Genomic DNA, 19,444 nt, shown 5'->3' with positions numbered 1-19,444 from the left:
CGGCAGGCGACACGTCGCGACGAATTTCAGCTTCAGAAGAGGAAGAGCATCACCTGCAGTTCGAGGCGTGGGAAACGCAGCCGGAGGGGGCTTGCGAGAAAGCCAGCCGGAGAGGTGCGCGCCGCGGGGCCGCCCCGGCGCCGAGTGCGAGGAACGCCAGCGCTCGGCGGAGCCCGGGAGACGCGGCGGGGTGGAGAGGGGCAGACGCTTCACTGTCGGGACCGCAGCGGCCGCAGAGACCGCTGCGGCAGGAGAGCCAGCCGAGCTTCCGAGCTCGCGGCCGCTACTGTCCAGGAGGCGGACCCCGCGGGAGAATCCCGTCCAGGCGGCGGGGCTGGGGGCTAGGCGGGGTGCTGACGTCACCTCCCCTCCCCCACCTCCTCCAGGCGGGAGGGAGTGGGGAAAGAGGCAGTGATCCGCCGCAGCTCCCGGCCGCAACTCCTAAACTCAGCGGCTCGCTGCCCGGACATGTCCTGACAAACTTGGTTTCTCTTCGGCCCTCTCTCTAGCCCTCGCGCACTCTCATTTCGCCTCCTTTTGCTGCTCAAGTTTCCCCCAGGACAGAAGCCTCCGGAGATGCGGCCACCTGGGCGGCGCGGGCGGATCGCACTCTCGTTGGCGACATGCTGAAGATCCGAGGGAAGCAAAGTTGGTACTTCATACACGGCTTGTAACAAATATCCAAATCGCGTGGCGATTACGGACCTGCCGGGACTTTAAAGCAGAACACCGAGAACTCGGCTGGACGGGTGAGTTCTTTCTTGAGTGCAAGTCTTTCCGTATTTAAGTTTAAACGTTAATGAAATTGCGTGGGGTGTTTGACTAGTACAGGGAAGCGTGTGCATCCTACCGGCTTTCCGCTCGGCGAGCTGCACACCCGCCCTGGCTGTGCTTGGCTCGGGAATGAAAGATCAGTATGCAGAGGTTTTGGAATTCATAAAATACTTACAAAGCACTGTTCAAAAGAACTTGAAAAGCTATGCTGTTTGTGCATTATTTCAAATGTAACTTATTATAGAAATGGTGCCCAGGGAGGGCGCATTGGGTGCCGCGTGATCTGCAGTGGCGCAGCGCCCTCTAGTCCGGGCACCTGGCAAAGCGCGCGCTCCCTGCGGGGTTCCGCACGGACCGCGAACTTGGACCTGCCGGGCGCTCTTGGGACGTGGACGTGAGGTCCGTCGCCGTCACCCTAGCCTTCACTTACCACCCACTCCGGCCCATTCTATATCTAGTATACAAATACCAGCTTGGGTGGACTGGATGCAGAGGCAGTGCTGGCGGAAAGCTTTTTTTTTGTTTTCGGGAACCCATCCCCCTCATTTTCTAGAGCCTTTGGGTACTGGGTTAAGGAGGATCGACTATTGAGAGGACAAACGTGGAGCTTGTACTACATTTCTTGTTCATGTGAAGGTAATTAGCTGGTAGCAAAAAGGCACCTCTGTTTCGTTCCGTTGGGGCTAAAGGATCAGTAAAAACGTGGCAGCACCGGACTCTTAAATCTCCATCTCTGGCTCTCGGCTGTTCCTCTGGCGACGAAGTGCAACTTCTTTCAGGCAGTTAGGTTTTCAGTGGACCTGGCAAACCGGGATTCCCAAACAGATGTTTTAGTCCAAGTAAGCGGTATTAGTTATTAGTGAATGGTAATTTTCTCCAGGAATTCTTTTGTGTCATTTAAAAAATCTTGTGATTTTACGTTATGTGATGGTGTCTTTTTACCTTTTACTGTTCTTCTCCCCCGCCCCCCGCATCCCGCCCCAGCAAACTGTTGGCGTTCGTGCGTGATTGTTTTGTTTAGAGTTAGAATTCGGCAACGGGCACAAAGGAGTTGAGCTTGGAGACCGACCAAGTAACCTACTTTCGAGGTGTTCCATGTATGAAACTGACCTGTAACTCCAGGAGCGCTTTGCCGTGGCCAAGTGTTTGGATGATGATGTTTGCTGGGTGTGTGAATTTCTGTGTATTCTAAATAACGCGCAGGGAATACACCACATACTCTTAGTGTTACGAATCAGCACACTCATTCTGCAGGCATTATTTTTCCTTCCCAGCCATGACCTTCTAGACACATTCCCCCCTCCCCATCACCTTCTTTGAGATAGCATAAGAGGAGACTGCATTAACTTTGAAACAGGGAAATTCTCTCCTTAACCCTAGACTCCCTCACCCCCATTTGCCTCGTAGTTCTTCCAGCAGCCCCCTCCACCGGTTCCAGGGAAATCATCTCTCTTTGTCCTCACAGCGTTAACGTATTCGAGCGGCACAAACTTTCCGAGGTCAAGGCCGCCCTCTTCTCCCGGCTGTTTCCCAGAGCCCGGGAGCACTCCGGGCTGCGCTGAGCCGGCGCCTGGAGCTCTGCCCGCGCTGAGGACCGGCTCACAGCCCCGCGATGCCCGGACTGCGCGCGCTGGTGTGGGGGGAGTTCCCCGAGTGGGCCGTCTGGACGCCCGGGGTTTCCCCTTCTCCCTGCAGAACTTGTAGTTTCACGTCAGACTGCGTTCACAGTCTAAGGGGTGTACTTACCGCGTGGGAAAGCGCACGAGACGGCACCGCTGCCTTTTGTCCCGCAGACCTGGGAGTCGGGGGTGTCCGCCGGCGGAGGCCGGCGTTGGGGTTCGTAACCACGGCTGGGGAGGTTCCGGGGTCTAACCAGCTCTGCGCAAAGAGGTCGCGAAGGAAGCGTTTTCACTTTCCCGGGATTTTAGTGTAGTGTAGATTGAAAAAGGAAGTAGGTTCCGACCTAACTGCATTCCTTTTGAGACCTTTTGGAAGATTTTATTCCACCAAGCAATTGCAGACCTACAGCCAAGGCATTCAAATTCAGATTTAGGAATTCCCTGAAGGTTCCTGTGAATCTAAAGGAGGAGGCGTGGGAAGCTTTTTCTTTAGTCCTTAGCTCTTTTTTTTTAGCTAAGTTAGTGTTCCCCCTTTCCTAGTAGGGAGCATTCCCTGTTAATTACCTGCACAAATCTGTGTGCTGGCCATAACTAACCTCGGCACTAGAGCGAGCCCCAATCTGTTCCTCGCGGTGTCGCTAGGTCATCCTGGGCACTCGCCAGTCTCCTGGAAAGGAGTTGGCTGCTGTAGCTGCTGGGAGATCCCTGACCCTTGGTGGGGCGTCGTAGCCCGGACCCCGCGGTCTGGGATTCCGGCTGCCAGGGAAAGTCGGGTCGAGTTTCTGCGCGGGAGAAAAGAGCGCCGGCGCGAGCGGGCGTGGCTGCGAGCGGAGGGATATATCCCGCGCCGGGTGCGTGAGGCGCCGGGTGCGTGAGACGCCGCGGCTGCACCGGCCGGGCTTGCAGTGGGACTCGCGGGTGGCGGGGCGCTGCCTCAGAGAGGGGCGCGAGGGAAGCGAGGGCGGGCCGCAGATACCATGCGGCCCTGCGGAGCCAGTGAGGCCCCGGACCGACCCGGACCCCGCTCGGGGGCGCGCTGAGGCGGCGAGGTGCGCGCCTCCGAGAGCGCCGCCGCCGCCGCCGCTTCGGGCTAACTTTGCTGTAAGTTTGAAGGAAACCAGTTGGGGCTTGAGGGCGGTGGGCGAGGGGCGCAGCGGCGCACTCGGTGCCATTGCGCGGCCGGGCCGAAGCCGTATATGCCCGCGGGACGAGCAACTTGCTGCTGCCGGGTGGCGGGCTTCCGGCTCGTTGGGAGCTTGCCCCTCACTGTCCATCCCAGGACCGAGCGCCCCCCGGCGCTCTGGGGACGGGATGGAAAGAAAGAGACCCGTCGGACGGTGGTGGTGCCGAGGCCCCTGCCCACTTGGAAAGTTCAGGGCAGGCCCTGGATTCGGGTGGGTGGGCGGAGGCGGATGGGCGGGAGCGGTTAAGGCGCGACGTGACCCGAATGGTAATTACCGACCCGACTGCTGCTGCGAGCTGGCGGCGGCCCCGGCTGCACCGGCTCTGGCCCCGGAGCCATTGCTGGAAATCAAAGCGGCAGCCGCGGCGCGGGGTTCCCGGCGGCCTCTGGGCGAGAACTTCCGCCTCGCCCGGAGCTCGGAAACTTCACACGCGCGTTCCACTTTCTTCTCTCTGATAACACGCGTGCCTGTTAAAGACTTATCTGATCTCGCTCCGCGGCTAATTTCTTGCGATTTGTGAGATATTCACAGTGTTGGTGTGATGAAAGGAGAGGCCAACTGCTAAGGGATGGGATCTTTGAAATGGAGTCACCGAGTTCTCTTAGATGTTTTGTGCCCTGAAGGAGTGCTGCCCTGAGGTTTGAGTTGTAACTGGTTGAATGTAGTTAAGCATAGGTGAGTGATAAATATCGGGGCTAAACATTTGCAACTGTGCTATCCGTTTGTTTCTTTTTTGGAAGAGAAACTTGTAAGATCTTTTTTTAAAGAAACTTCTAAAATCTTTTTTTAAAAGGGATTCCGGTACTTCAGTGCTTTTTCTTTCTCTAAGTGCTTTCCTCTAGGAAGCTAACTTTCTGTTGTTTCTAAGAATTTTTTTGTTCCCACTGATGTGAATTGCGGGGCTTTGAAAACAAGGACGCAATTGTATGCGTTAGGGAAGTAAACTCATACATATTTTCTGTGCAGTTAGGTTTTTTTTTTTCCTTCATGTGTCTGAACTATGATTTCATTAAATAGTTTTTGTTAAGCAACTCCTATTTACAGTGACTGAAATCGGAAAAGATTTAAAAGGCAAATGATCTTCAGTTATTTATATATCTTTCACAAAAGCAGATTCTTGAGGCGTCATACATTCAGAGATAGGTTTCAATAGTTTAAGATAGCTGCACGTGTTAAAACTAGGTGATGGTGATTTTTTTTTCATATTACTCTTAGCGTTGTGGTTATCCAACACATGGAGTTACTGCAGTTACTCATAAAGTGTGTTTCTCCAGGTATATAGGTTAATTCTGATGTTTGGCTTTGTGTTTTAGGACAGCTCTCTGGTTCCACAAGTGGAATTATTATCCCCCTTTCTTTACTGTATACTTAAGCTTTAAGATGGGTGTAAAAGTGTTTAAAACATTACATAATTTTTAAAAACAACGATGAATATAACTCAATTATGTCAAACATGGCATTTAACACGTTCGTAGTAGGGTTTGATTTGAATAAAGTGTGCATTTGTGTACCCATTACTTGAAAAATGAATATCTTAAGTGAACTAAATTCTTTGTCACTCTGAAAGGAAGTGAAATTCTTAGAGGACTTCATAAAATCTTTCAGGCCACCTGCATATCTATTCATTTGTATCTTTTAATTAGTCACTAGAAGTACACTTAGTGGTTTTGCACCATGTTAGTAGACCATTTAAATCCATGTTATGGTCAGGTGCCAAAAGAGGAATCTAAAAATTATATGCAAACTACTACTGTTTTCCTCCCCCTGATCCCATGCCTTCCTAGTGTATGTCTTTAGACTTAGCTCTCAAGTTGTCTCCGAAGTAGTCATTTCTTTGAACGCTAGAAGTGAAAGGGATGTTACAGATTATTTTAACTCCCTTAACAAGTCTACTGCCACCTGTTTTCCACCCAGGTTTTACAGATTTTACATAGAATCAGTATACTAAATCAAATTCAGTGCATTATTGTTGCATTAAATGTTGTCTCTGTGGCCTAATTTGTGGCCTAAAGGACCTGATTTAATAGCAGGAAGCCATAAGGCCAGGTGTCTGTTTAATCTTTATGAGTGGGAAAGTGCAGCAGGTAAGCTTTCTTTTGACCAAATTATATAGTTGATGAAGCCAAATTGTGTCTTTTTGTCTCACCTAATTGTTTGATTTGCAAGTGTTAGTTTGTCCTTAGGCACTGGTAAGGAGTTTTTGAAATGAACGATGCAGGTAATTCATTTAACCAAGATCAGAAAGTTGCATTTTTTTCTCTCCTCAGGTCTGGGAGGAACTTTTTATTTCAAGAATGTATTAAATCAGATGAGGAATCTGTATATTTCACATAATAAAGTTTTTTTAAAAAATGATCTTTCTTTTCCTTAAGTCCCAGCTTTAAATATATTGCCAAAATTCTTGCTTAATTCCAAAGGTTTATTATTTATGTGGAGATAAATCTATAATTAAATGTCTTCTATAGACCACTTAGGAAAGTCGGTAATTATTTAATTCTTATCTTTGTAGAATATTCAAGCATAATGCTTCATAGTAAGCTCTGAAGTAGGGACGCTGATCTGGCATCGCCTGTAGCCACTTTGGAAGCATTTTGAGGTGGTTGATGACCTCTTTTTGAGCTGCTGGAAATTAGAGCCTTCTGCAGGGCACCCATCGGCAGTGTTGTTACTGGCCTAGTGGTTGTGCCTGGATTTTCTGTTAAGTTTACAACGATGGATGTATTGTTTCCCCATGTTATCCCTCCGTATCCCCCGCCCCCTCCCACCCTTCAGTCATGCCTTCCATTCTCCATTGCTAATCCTCATCCATCTGTGCATTCATGCACCCAACAACTGTGGGTCTCCTCTGTGCCAAACACTGGGCCAGGTGCAATAAACAGTGGTGAACAAAGCAGGGTTCCTGCTCTCAAGGAGCTTACAGTCCAGCAGGGGAGAAGCAGTTATCTCCAGTGTGGTAAGAGAGACCCATCTGGGTCAGGGTAGTTCATCATAGCACCTCAGTGAGCTAAGTGGATATTAGGATAGGGTGAGGTCTGAGGGAAGAGTGAATCAGGAGGCAGTGATTCACGGAGAGGAAATACACGTAAAGCAGGTTGTAGAAACCCTTGGTGTTGTGACTTGATTTGTGGTTTGATGAATGGTGAGAAAAAAGACCTGAGCACACCATGTTATCTTTCGGAAAAGGGTTGGTTGGTTTATCATCAGTGTTTCTTTAATCCTTCTTTCACGTGGCTTATGGCTTGCCTTTTTTTCTTTGCGTAGGGAAAACAGAAAATCTATGACCTGGGCTCACCTTGGCTTATAAAGGTAGAGAAGATAACTTTTATGGAGGTTAAGAAGAGAGGAAAGAAAGAAATGTTGAAGAGAAAGGTGGAAATAACGAAACTGTGTGTGATGAGTAAAGGGCAGGAAAAAATTAAATTGCCATGTTTGTGTCGTCTTTTCGAAGAGAAAGGCGGTGATGCTGCAAGTTTAGAGCCTCCGCCACTAGGTGGTGTCATGGGCTCAGGACAGCTTGGTGGTTTCACGACTGTGGGAAGGACACCTTTTTGGTTTGAAACAAGTAATATGGGAGATTAAATTGGGAAAGTAGGTAGAGGTCAGATTGTCAGAAATCTTTAATACAAGATTAAGAAGGATGTACTTAATCCGAAGGATAAGGGGAACCACTGAATATTTCAAACTATGGAGTGACATTACAAAGAAGTTTTAATGAGGCTAATTTCATTGCAGTATATAGGCTAAATAGTATGGGGGCAAGAAAGCAGGAATACCAAAAGGCGGTTCACATGCTGTGCCTGAACAAATACAAATATGAACCAAGTGGCAGCAGCAGAAATGGAAGAGGAACAGTTTTGAGAAATTGAGAAATAAAAAAATGTCAAGTCTAGATGACTTAAAATATGGAGGTTTGACAGTTAAGATAAAAAGTCATAGAAATCCTGAATTTCTGGAGTGTGTGTGTGTGTGTGTGTGTGTGTGTACAAAGAGAGAGAGAAAAAGGAGGTGGGGAAAGAATGTGTATCTGTGGAGGGTAGAAAGCTGTAAAGATTTTAGTCCAGTCTCTAGTTTTTCAAATGAAGAAATGGAATCCAAGGATTAATTAACTCCCTTGAAGTCACACAGATGATTAGTGACAAAGCCTGGGCTAGATCGCAGGTTTTATGACTTCCAGCTGCTTTTTTTAATTTGATTTCTTAGATTGCGAACTTGGTGATTTGGGAAGTGGCGAAACTCTTCAAGGACGTAGGAAATTACTCTGTTTTCAGCGGAATAGCTATTATTTTGCAGTGGGAATTGGGTGAAGACACTGTATAACTTTAAGTCTGAAGGTATCCCCGGGGTGGGGGAGGTTGTTCCATGGCACTTGATGGAGGTTAGGGTGGAATGCAGGCTTCTGCAGTTATCCTTTATGATGAGGGCAGAGGGGATGGATGTCTTTAAGGGTAACAATATGTGTGTGTGTGAAAAGAGTTGAAAGAAATTTGTAGGGACAAACTGGAAGGTGAAAGAGTTGGTGTAGCTTATAAAAGGGTATTGGAGAGAATCAGGAAAGTTTAGTGTTGTCCATCCTTTACACGTTCTGTAAGGATCACCTCTTTGTTTTAGGCAGTTTGTGACAGTATGAAGCACACATACGGGGGAGGAGGGTGAGTAGTGTCAAATCGGAGATTGTCAGGGAGGATGAGTACTGAGAAAAGGGTGTTAATTTTGACATTAGCCTTTGACACCAGAAGAAGCTGCTTCTGTTGCCTGAGTGGATCTGAGGTCACGTGGAACAGTTGAGGGTAGAAACAACAATGTCTTTAGTGGAGGGAGTTCTAAGGGAAGTCAAGGTAGCACTGAGAAACTACTCTTTGCAAACATAAGAAAGAGGGAAATAGGCTGTTGGCTTGAAGGAAGTGCAGGTTTGAATGAAGGTTATTTTCAGTGGGAAAGAACCTGTGTGTATTTGTGGACTGCTGAAGGCAGCTGCAACGGCGGCAGCGACGGGGCACTTGAGTGTGAGGGACAATTTAGGGAAGAGCTGCAGGAGAGGCACAGTTTTATGGCATCAAGGGTGTCTTTATTTGTAGCTTGGGTGGGTCGCGTCTCCTCCGAGATGTGGGAGGAAGAGAGAGGAGAGGAAGAGAACATTTTAAGGAGAGGAAGTGGGGGGAGTCTCTACCACGACTTCCACATACTTACTATACATGAAACGTTCACTTTCCTGATCCCGTATTTAGTGAAAGGCCGAGGTTTGTACCTAAATACAAAAGGGAGCATCATAATTTGATCCATAATGAAAACTGTACTACTTTGGGAGTGGAAGAGTGGCCAGTATTAATGACTGCCAAAACATCATTTAAATGATTTCTATTTGCAGAGAAAAATATATTAGGTGAAATGCTCTTATATCACAAGAGGGTAAACAGTCTGTTTATTGAGCTTCTCTGTGGGCAAAGTTTACCCTGGAGTGTGGGTGAGGAGAAAGTGGTTGGCGGGATGGGTAATAACGGAGAGTGGTCATGTTTTGGAGCGCTGAAAGAGGAGAGACTAGCACAGGGATGCCTAGTCTAGCCAGAAATGTACACACAGCCCTTGTTCATTGGTCTTGTCTTTTATGTCACAATAAAACAGCAACTAGAAACAGTCCTCTTCAAACTACCCACAGGCAAGTTTTATAGGTTCATTGAGTAGGTAAATTACATACTAGAGTTTATACGGAGGCTATTTAAAAATTAGGAAGTCTGTTTAACTTAAGTGCAAGAAAACTTCCAAAAAATTATTTCGAATTGATTAAATCATGTTAATGCTGAAGCTTTTAGGTTCTGGAAAAGAATTATGTGCCGAGGAGAGGGATTTGCAGTGTGTACTGTCAGTATGAATAGCTTGAAGACTGTTCTCAGTTAAATTGGAATCAGTCGTTGATCATTTGAAGGCAGTATTTAAATTAAGTCATTGCTGGAGTAATCAGACTTACTGCAGCTCCAATCAAAGCTAACAACATACAGAGTTAGCAGAAGCAGTTAAGTGATATACACCAAGCCTGAGCCTGCTGTTCAATTCTGGCTTCATAGTGCCACCCACCCCCATTTTTACTGAAAAAATGTATTAAGATGGCTTAAAGAGATTTAGTATGTACCCAGAAATAAACAAGATCTACCCATTAATTTTTCAGTGTTAAGAATGAAAGCTTTTAAAAGTACTGTCTATGGCTATTATAATTTATTAGAAAAATGCAGGGGTTTTTTCTGTTGTAAATGTCACCTGGAAGCTGTGAATTGGTTATAGCTGAGTAACAAGCAGGCTTTCTAAGACAGACACAGTACTCTTTTTTGACTCCTGTTAAGTGATTTTAGAGGTCATTAAATGTTTATTTAATATACAATATTTTTTAAAGGGAGCCATTTACATTTCATATTGTCTTTTAACAACTTTGTGACAATTCTCTTTGAAAACATAGTCATCTCCCTCACGATTTAGACATCTCTAGAAAGTACTTTTAAAATGTGACGCTATTCAAACCGAACATTAACCTCTAAATTTCAGTAATAAGTTCAATTCTAGTGACGCTCTCACTGATGTGGATACAAAATGGGAGTATGATGAGGGAAAACACAAAATATTTGAATATTTTTGTGTATTTTTATTATCATATGTGGCATGGAGAGTCTGATACTGTTTCCCTCTTGGATAGAGAGCTGGAATGACTAATGGCGTGTGTAAGAGTTGTGACTCTAAATAATAAACATACATTTAATAGAATGTATGCATTGTGTAATGCAGTGTCCCACCTAACGCCCTGTCTCAAGCATCTGAAACATCCGAACCTTCAGCTTTAGATCTAAATGTTTGAACTTATGCAGCTGTGTTCTCAGCATGGGGCTGTGTTCTGTTGTGTGAAGCCTGTGCGGTCACAGATTGGAACACTTTACATGAAAGTCTCGCAAATGAAGAAACATGAGCATATTAATATCTGACTTCTACCAGAAAAATGATCTTTCTCTCTTATTTATGGAGTTTCAAAAATCTGTACTAAAGATATTTAAGCTTTGGACCTGAGGCCCTTTTCCCTGAAGGCTGAACTAAGTAAACATTCTTTGTTTTCACTTTGGAAAATGCACAGAAGAAATCCTGGATTACTGTAAGTTCAAGTAGTGTGATCACCTTCTAAATATCAAAGTGTAGCCTTTGGGTAAAATGGTTTTTAGAGTTTAATTTTCATAAGCGTGAGCACTAGGTAATAATGTACTTTTTTAGATGAAATGGTATTAGTATCTTTTTAGGATTTGTGTGTGTGTGTGTGTGTTTCCCCTGCTTTACTGTTTGTTTTGCATAGAGTAACAGCCATAATTTTTCTGGCATTTTAAGGTGAAACGTGAGTTCACAGTTCTCGGGTAGATTACTGTAAGGTTAACAGGATCTCCTAGAAAGTGGAATTTTTTTCTGCTCAAAAGACTTGCATTTAATAATTTAATTACAACGGCATTCTGTTAGCCAAGTTTGCAGAGTAAATTCAGGGTTTTAAGAGGTCTCAGTTATGAATGTGGTCGAAAAAGTTTATTCCAGCTGTGATGGGTCCCGTGAGGAGAGCCGTGCGTGGTGGGTGAGTTGTGAAGGGTGAGCCAGGTGTTTGGGAATCCAGCTGTGAGAGAGAAGTGGGTGGTGGCAAAGGCTGCAGGTGCTGCTGAGGGATCCTCGAGATGCCATGGGGAGGGAACAGCTGCAATGGTTTGGCATGTTGAGCCTTCTCCTTGTGCCCTGGGGGTGAAGGGCGTGCCCAGGGCACCAGTGGTGGTGGGAGTAGCATGGCACCAGCCAGTATTAATGGGTCATTTTCAAGGTCTCATGTTAGGCTTCAAATGTTCAGAAAGATTGGTTTGCTTACCATTGTCATTGTCATACCACTGTTTCTTGCTTCTGCCCCAGTGGCTGCTTTGTCTCGCTTGCTGGTTCCTCTCGTCTTCTGTCTTCTAGATCTTGGGGAGTAGCACGTCTCTGTCCTTGGTTTTTGTTTCTTGTCTCTGTGCTCTCTCCATGGGTGATCATTTAGTTCTGTGGTTTTAAATGTAGCATCTTCCATATTCTGACAACTCTCAAGTTTCTCACTCCACGGTGAACCTTTCCCACCCATCTAACTGCTCACTTGAAGTCATTACTTGGCATTTCTACCTTAACATGTCTAAAGCTGAACCCTCGATCGTACTCCCTAAAATCTGTTCCTCCCTCAGTGCAGGCTTCTCTTTCTTGTACCTGACCGCTCAGTTCTTGCTCAGCACGTGACCTCTGGAATCTTCTTTGATGCCTCTCTCTTTCTCTCCTTCGGCCTCTGCCCTCCAGTTCATCAGCTGGTCCTGGAGTAGATCCCAAATGTCACCCTTCTCCCCACCCCCACCGGGACCATTGAGGCTGAGCCACCGCGGTCTCTCACCCGTGCTGTTGCAGTACCTTCTAACTGGTCTCCCTCCAGCTTTTGCCCTGGCTGCCCTCCCTTCTCTTGTCCACCCCGGTACCAGAGCAGCCCTTTCACTTTAGGTTTGAGCATGTCACTCCCCTGTTCTTGTTTTATTTGTAGGAACATCCGACGTCCTTCACCCTTCATCCATGAGGCCATACTGATGAAAACAAACGATAAAGACATTAGGAGAGAATAGACAAATCTCCCTTACAGAAGAACTCTAAACGACTTATGTAACATAACTCTCCACCCCTAAGTTTGGACTGCACGTAGCGACTTCCTTCCAAAGGGCACAGTAGGGGAAGGGGGCAGCAAGTACCCCGCTGCGGAGAAACCCGACAAGTGCTGCTTCAACCCAGTGAACAGGGTCAGCATCAGCATCGATGTGATGTGATGAAAATGGCACTTTACCCCGTTCTTTTCCTCCCCTCAACACATAGCCCCAGTCTAATCATGCGGAAAAACATCAGACAAATTCCAGTGGAGGGACGTTCTGCAAAATACCTGACCAGTACTTCTCAAAACTGTCAGGGTTATTGAAAACAAGACAAATCAGAGAAACTGTTGCAGTCCAGAGGAGCCTAAGAGAATACGATGACTGGATGTAATGCGGTTGTCTTGGCTGGTATCCTGGGACGGGAAAAGGGCATTGGGACTTAGTGAATTACAGTGTATCTATATTATTTCATTAGTTGTGACAAATGTACCGTAGTAAGGTGAGATGTTAACAGTAGGGGAAACTGTCTTTGTAATTTTTCTGAAACTCTAGAATAATTTTAAAATGAAAAGCGTATCTAACGAAGGGTCTCCTTTATTGCTTTCCACTCACCCACTGTGCCGGGCCACACGGTCTTTCTCCTTGTGGCGCCTCTAACTAGTACTTCTCTACTGGAGATGACTGAGCTTCAGGGGCCATTTGTACTGTCTGGAGACATTTTTAGTTGGGGTTGGGGGGAAGAGAGGCTGCAGGCCTTTAGTTGTGTGGAGCCCAGGAATAATACTAAATGATGCCTAGGACAGCTCTCCAGCCTACACACCCCCTCCCCCGGCCAAGAATCATCTGCCCCAAATGTCAATAGTTTTGACGTTGAGAAACTCTTGTCCTTTTTCGGGGCCTCTCTTTCCCTCCATGTTTCTGGCTGCAGTCTCCATTTCTTTCTGCTTTATTTTTCTCCTTAGCACTAATCATCAGCATCTGATAGACTCTTTGTTTCCTTGTCTCTCACCAGGAAATGTATCTTCCATGAGGATTTGTTAGTAGTTTGGTTCACTTTTGTATTCCCAGCATGTAGAACTGTTCCTGACATGTGGTAGGCTCTCATTAAATGGGTGGTGAATGAATCAAATGACCAAAGAAGTGAATTAATGATAAAGATAACATATATATATACTAAAAATTCAAGTAGTAGAGAAAAGTGAAAATGTGAACATTCCCCCAGCTGCCTGTCCTTCAGAAGTTACCACCATTAACAGTTTACTTCTCATCTGTCCAGAATTTTTTGGTTCATTTTTAAGCACATCCATGAACTATGCATATAATTTATCTCCCCTCCCTTTTTGCAAACATAAATGGGATCAGTTTAGTTTTTCCACTTAATGTATCTGGACATCTTTACATGTCAGTGTATAGAGTGCTGTTTTATTTTTTTAATTACTGCATAATATTTTATATGTAGAATTAAGCAAAAATATTTTAATTGCTTGCAGTAGAATCCTGGTTTAATACTTTGTTTTAAACTGGATACTAGTAACATTATGTTTCCTAAAACAGAAAGTGCTTGTGCAACATCATCTTTTTAATGCTTCTTTAAGACATTTTCTTTGTTTTATCCCTGGTTTGTAAATGCTTCAGTACCAGGATCTTTGCCTTTTAAAATAGTCTTTAACTCCATGTACCTAGCACAGTCTGTCTGCTAGCAGGTTCTTAATACCTGTAGGTTGAATTCAATCATGAATCAGAGTTTTCACTTGTTTTGATAAAATTATCGGTTTGTTACATAATCCTCAAATTTCCCTGAGTATTAGAACTGTTGACCAAATTAAGAGATAGTTTTGGGAAAAGATTGTCTTCTTATTTTGTTTAAATCTTAATTGTTGTTCTAGAGGCCAAAAATTCTGTCTCATTTCCTGACTTTATCTGCTGAGAAGTCATGGTTGCTAAAGCACAAGTTAGGGTGCCCGACTTGAACAGGATTCAGTACCAATTAAGCTTCTCACTGCTGTCAGCATATCAGGTTTTTTCTTTTTTTCCTTAATGAAATGATTAATGGGGCAAAATTGGCAGTTGGCTGAGTTAAGATACTGTAAATTAAAGTTGACATGCTAATTTCCCCTGGCTGTTTGGCCAGCCCTTCAGTCTGCTGTTTCTCTTACCTTGGGGAGCAGTCCCGTTTCCCGAATATTCATCTGAGAGGTCCTTTGCCAGGGCTGCAGCGCTGTCCTCTTCTGACCATGCTCGGACGTTTGTGAAGCTCCGTTGATTTACGAGGTGAATTATGTTGGCATTTAGGGGAACAGCTGCTCTGAAAGCGATTGTCCTCCCCCGCCAGGCCTCAGCCCAGTGAACTGCCTGCCTTCCCACTGGTTCAGGGTACCCCTTTCTCACATGTCCTCTTTCCGCCCACCTCATCCTTGGACCTCCCTGCAGTGCCTGCCACCTTGCTGCGTTGATTGGGCCCCTCTACGCATGTTTGCTTAGATGATTTAGCTTTGTGCATGTGTGTCTTATGTTTGGGTGACGGGTTGTTCAGTGCCCCGAAGACAGCGGACCCTCTGTGCACTGGCTGTTGGCAGCAGTGGTGATACAGCAGTGATGTTGCCAAGATTTGTGTCCCTGGTTTAGGGAGGGCAAGTTCTGTTTGACATCAAGCTCTTGCCTTTCCTTTTGTGAACTGTTTGGGGCTCAGTTTGTTGGTTCAGAAATGACTTCAGTATTAAACTTGGTGATATATTTATTTTAATACCTTTGAATAGTTAATACAGTGCTAAATGAGACAGTAAACCCTTATGTAGGGAGTGAACTTAATCATTCTTATAAAGATATAATATAATTTCAGGATAAATTTCTAGATGAGATTACAAGCTATCATTATGGGAGGTTATATAAAACCACTGTTGAGAGTTTTTTTGGTTGTTAGCTGTCCGAAGCATCCCATGCTCAGGATACTGTAGTAGCATCAAGTTTGTGAGCTTTTGAGCACTTCATTTATTGTATACAAGTAAATGGAAACAATGTTCACTCCCTTTTTAGCAGTGGCTTATACTTGCCTTGAAGATTGAAGTGCAGGAATACAATGTAGTTGTTGCAGCTGGCAGACCTTCATCTGATGCTCTTTAGGATTCTTTGAGTCATTAAAATAAAAAAAATTGTTCTTAAACTTATTAATTCTAGAAATATTAGCAGTATTGATACTTATATTGGAAAACCATTGCATTTGTTCATATTCTGTATAGATGGAAAATACTTTATTAAAATGTGAGGTCTGGGCTTCCCTGGTGGCACAGTGGTTGAGAGTCCGCGTGCCGATGCAGGGGACACAGGTTCGTGCCCCGGTCCAGGAAGATCCCAGATGCCGCGGAGCGGCTGGGCCCATGAGCCATGGCCGCTGTACCCAAAAAAAAAAAAAAAAAAAAAGTGAGGTCTAAAACCCTAAAAAAAGTACACTTTTTGTTTGTTTTATTTCCCTGAAGCAATGATTCTTATTTTCTTCTGTTGCAGGTTCCTGGGAGTTAAGCGATGGGGAGGCATTTGGCCTCACTTCTGCTTTTGCTCCTCCTCCAGCATTTTGGAGACAGTGATGGAAGCCAAGCACTTGAACAGACTCCTGTACAGTTCACACATTTCCAGTACAATGTCACAGTGCATGAAAATTCTGCAGCGAAGACCTATGTTGGGCATCCCGTAAAGATGGGTATTTACATTACAAATCCATTGTGGGAGTTAAGGTACAAAATTGTCTCAGGAGACAATGAAAACCTATTCAAAGCTGAAGAGTACATTCTTGGAGACTTTTGCTTTCTGAGAATAAGGACCAAAGGAGGAAATACAGCTATTCTTAATAGAGAAGTGAAAGACCATTACATGTTGATAGTCAAAGCAGTTGAAAAAAATACTAATGTGGAAGCACGAACAAAGGTCAGGGTACAAGTGCTGGATACAAATGACTTGAGGCCATTATTCTCACCCACCTCGTACAGTGTTTCTTTACCTGAAAACACAGCCCTGAGGACCAGTATTGCAAGAGTCAGTGCCACGGATGCAGACATAGGCACCAATGGAGAATTTTACTACAGTTTTAAAGACCGAACAGACATGTTTGCTATCCACCCCACCAGTGGCACCATAGTTTTAACTGGTAGACTTGACTACACAGAGACCAAGTTCTATGAGATGGAAATTCTTGCTGTGGACCGTGGCATGAAATTGTATGGGAGCAGTGGTATCAGCAGCATGGCTAAGCTCACAGTTCACGTAGAGCAGGCCAACGAGTGTGCTCCTGTGATAACAGCAGTGACGTTATCACCATCGGAATTGGAAAAGGACCCAACGTATGCCATCATAACCGTGGATGACTGCGATCAGGGTGCCAATGGGGAAGTCGCTTCTTTAAGCATTGTGGCAGGAGACCTCCTTCAGCAGTTTAGAACAGTGAGGACCTCTCCAGGGAGCAAAGAGTATAAACTCAAAGCAGTCGGTGACATTGATTGGGACAGTCATCCTTTCGGCTACAACCTGACACTACAGGCGAAAGATAAAGGAAGTCCTCCCCAGTTCTCTTCTGTAAAAGTAATTCAGGTGACTTCACCACGGTTCAAAGCTGGGCCAGTCAAGTTTGAAAAGGAGGTTTACAGAGCAGAAATAAGTGAATTTGCTCCTCCCAGCACACCCGTGGTCATGGTGAAAGCCACACCTAGCTATTCTCATTTGAAGTATGTTTTTAAAAGTACACCTGGAAAAGCTAAATTCAGTTTAAATCACAACACTGGTCTCATTTCCATTTTAGAACCAATTAAAAGACAGCAAGCCTCCCATTTTGAACTTGAAGTAACAACAAGTGACAGAAAAGCCTCGACCAAAGTCTTGGTTAAAGTCTTGAGTGCAAATAGCCATCCCCCTGAATTTACCCAGACAGCCTACAAAGCATCTTTTGACGAGAACGTGCCCATTGGTACTACGGTGATGAGTGTGAGTGCTGTAGACCCTGATGAGGGTGAGAACGGGTATGTGACTTACAGCATTGCAAATTTGAATCACGTGCCGTTTGTGATTAACCATTTCACCGGTGCTGTGAGTACTTCAGAGAACTTGGACTACGAGCTGATGCCACGGGTTTATACTCTAAGGATTCGGGCATCAGACTGGGGCTTGCCATACCGCCGGGAGGTTGAAATCCTTGCTACCCTCACTCTCAATAACTTGAATGACAACACACCCCTGTTTGAGAAGATAAACTGTGAAGGAACAATTCCCAGGGACCTAGGTGTAGGGGAGCAGATAACCACTGTTTCTGCCATTGACGCCGATGAACTGCAGTTGGTGCGGTATCAGACTGAAGCTGGGAATGAACTGGATTTGTTCAGCTTAAATCCCAGCTCCGGGGTATTGTCATTAAAGCAGTCGCTCATGAATGGTTTAGGGGCAAAGGTGTCATTTCACAGTCTGAGAATTACAGCTACAGATGGAGAGAATTTTGCCACACCCTTATATATCAACGTGACTGTGGCTGCCCTTCGCAAGCCAGTAAACTTGCACTGTGAAGAGACTGGTGTGGCCAGAATGCTGGCAGAGAAACTCCTGCAGGCCAACAAGTTACACAGTCAGGGAGAGGTTGAGGATGTTTTCTTTGATTCTCACTCTGTCAATGCTCACACACCACAGTTTAGAAGTACTCTTCCAGCTGGTATTGAGGTGAAGGAAAATCATCCTGTGGGTTCCAGCATAATTTTCATGAATGCTGCTGACCTTGACACTGGCTTCAACGGAAAACTGGTCTATGCTATTTCCGGAGGAAATGAGGATAGTTGCTTCATTATTGACATGGAAACAGGAATGCTCAAAATTTTATCTCCACTTGACCGTGAAACAACAGACAGATATACCCTGAATGTTACAGTGTCTGACCTTGGTCTGCCACAGAAGGCTGCTTGGCGTCTTCTGGAGATCAGAGTTCTGGATGCCAACGATAATCCACCTGAGTTTTTACAGGAGAACTATTTCGTTGAAGTGAGTGAAGACAAAGAGATAAATAGTGAAATCATCCAGGTTGAAGCCACAGATAAAGATCTGGGGCCAAATGGACATGTGACGTACTCTATTCTTACAGACACAGATAAATTTTCAATTGACAGCACGACTGGAGTGGTTAAAATCGTGAACCCCTTGGATCGTGAAGAACAGCACGTGCATTACGTAAAGATTGAAGCCAGGGATCAAGCCAGAGAAGAACCCCAGCTGCTTTCCACGGTGCTTCTGAAGGTATCATTAGAGGATGTTAATGACAACCCACCCAAGTTTATTCCCCCTAATTACCGTGTGAAAGTTCGAGAGGACCTTCCAGAAGGAACCATAATCATGTGGTTAGAGGCCTATGATCCTGATTTAAGTCAGTCTAGTCAGGTGAGATACAGTCTTATCGACCACGGAGAAGGAAACTTTGATGTGGATAAGCTCAGTGGAGCAGTTAGAATCGTACAGCAGTTGGACTTTGAGAAGAAGCAAGTGTATAATCTCACTGTGAGGGCCAAAGACAAAGGGAAGCCCATTTCTCTGTCTTCCACTTGCTACATTGAAGTTGAAGTCATTGATGTGAATGAGAACTTACACCCACCAGTGTTTCCTAGCTTTGTGGAAAAGGGTGTAGTGAAAGAAAATGTCCCTGTTGGTTCATCAGTGATGAAGGTATCAGCTCATGATGAGGACACAGGAAGAGATGGGGAGATCCACTATTCCATTCGAGATGGTTCTGGTGTTGGTGTTTTCAAAATAGATGAAGAAACAGGTAGGTGTGTTTTTATTACTGTGGTTTGCTCTTCCCTTTCATTTTTTTCTACAGTAAATATGCCCTGTGCTGGCTCCTTCACAATTCCCCGTTGGCCTCTGGTAGGGCGCAGTGCATGTCCATGCTTTTTGTCCTGTTGCACGTGTCTTTGTATAGGAAGCCATGAGGATGGAACTAGAGGAACCTGAATGAGTCGGCATAAAATGAGTAGGAAAAAAATCAGAAAAATTGAAATCATTACCACTGATAATATACAGGTTTGTTCTGTGTATTATCAGAAGAATCCTTATGGTTTTGCTGCAACTTTGAGAGGCCCTTCCAGAGTTTTTCCAGCTAGTAAGGTTGCAGACTTAGAAGACTACTCCACTACCTAGCATGCTATTCAGACATTGGTGCACACCTGCAGATTAGGCAGTGCACAGAGAGAAG

At 45.1% G+C, this 19,444-nt stretch overlaps 1 protein-coding gene across 1 annotated transcript in view; it reads left to right on the top strand.

Moving 5' to 3' along the window:
• The first annotated feature begins 436 nt into the window (after positions 1-436).
• FAT1 (FAT atypical cadherin 1) overlaps positions 437-19,444 on the top strand; it is a 123,811-nt gene continuing 104,803 nt past the window's right edge. The window contains exons 1-2 of the mRNA XM_007466552.1: positions 437-749; positions 15,736-19,015. Of these exons, the coding sequence (XP_007466614.1) occupies positions 15,754-19,015 (3,262 nt within the window). The 5' untranslated portion in view covers positions 437-749; positions 15,736-15,753. The remainder of the gene's footprint in view (positions 750-15,735; positions 19,016-19,444) is intronic.

Source organism: Lipotes vexillifer, unplaced genomic scaffold (assembly GCF_000442215.2).
Source record: "Lipotes vexillifer unplaced genomic scaffold, Lipotes_vexillifer_v1.1 scaffold951, whole genome shotgun sequence".
Lineage (NCBI taxonomy): Eukaryota > Metazoa > Chordata > Mammalia > Artiodactyla > Lipotidae > Lipotes > Lipotes vexillifer.
Note: the sequence above shows the minus strand (reverse complement) of the source record. Positions and strands in the feature narration are given on the sequence as shown.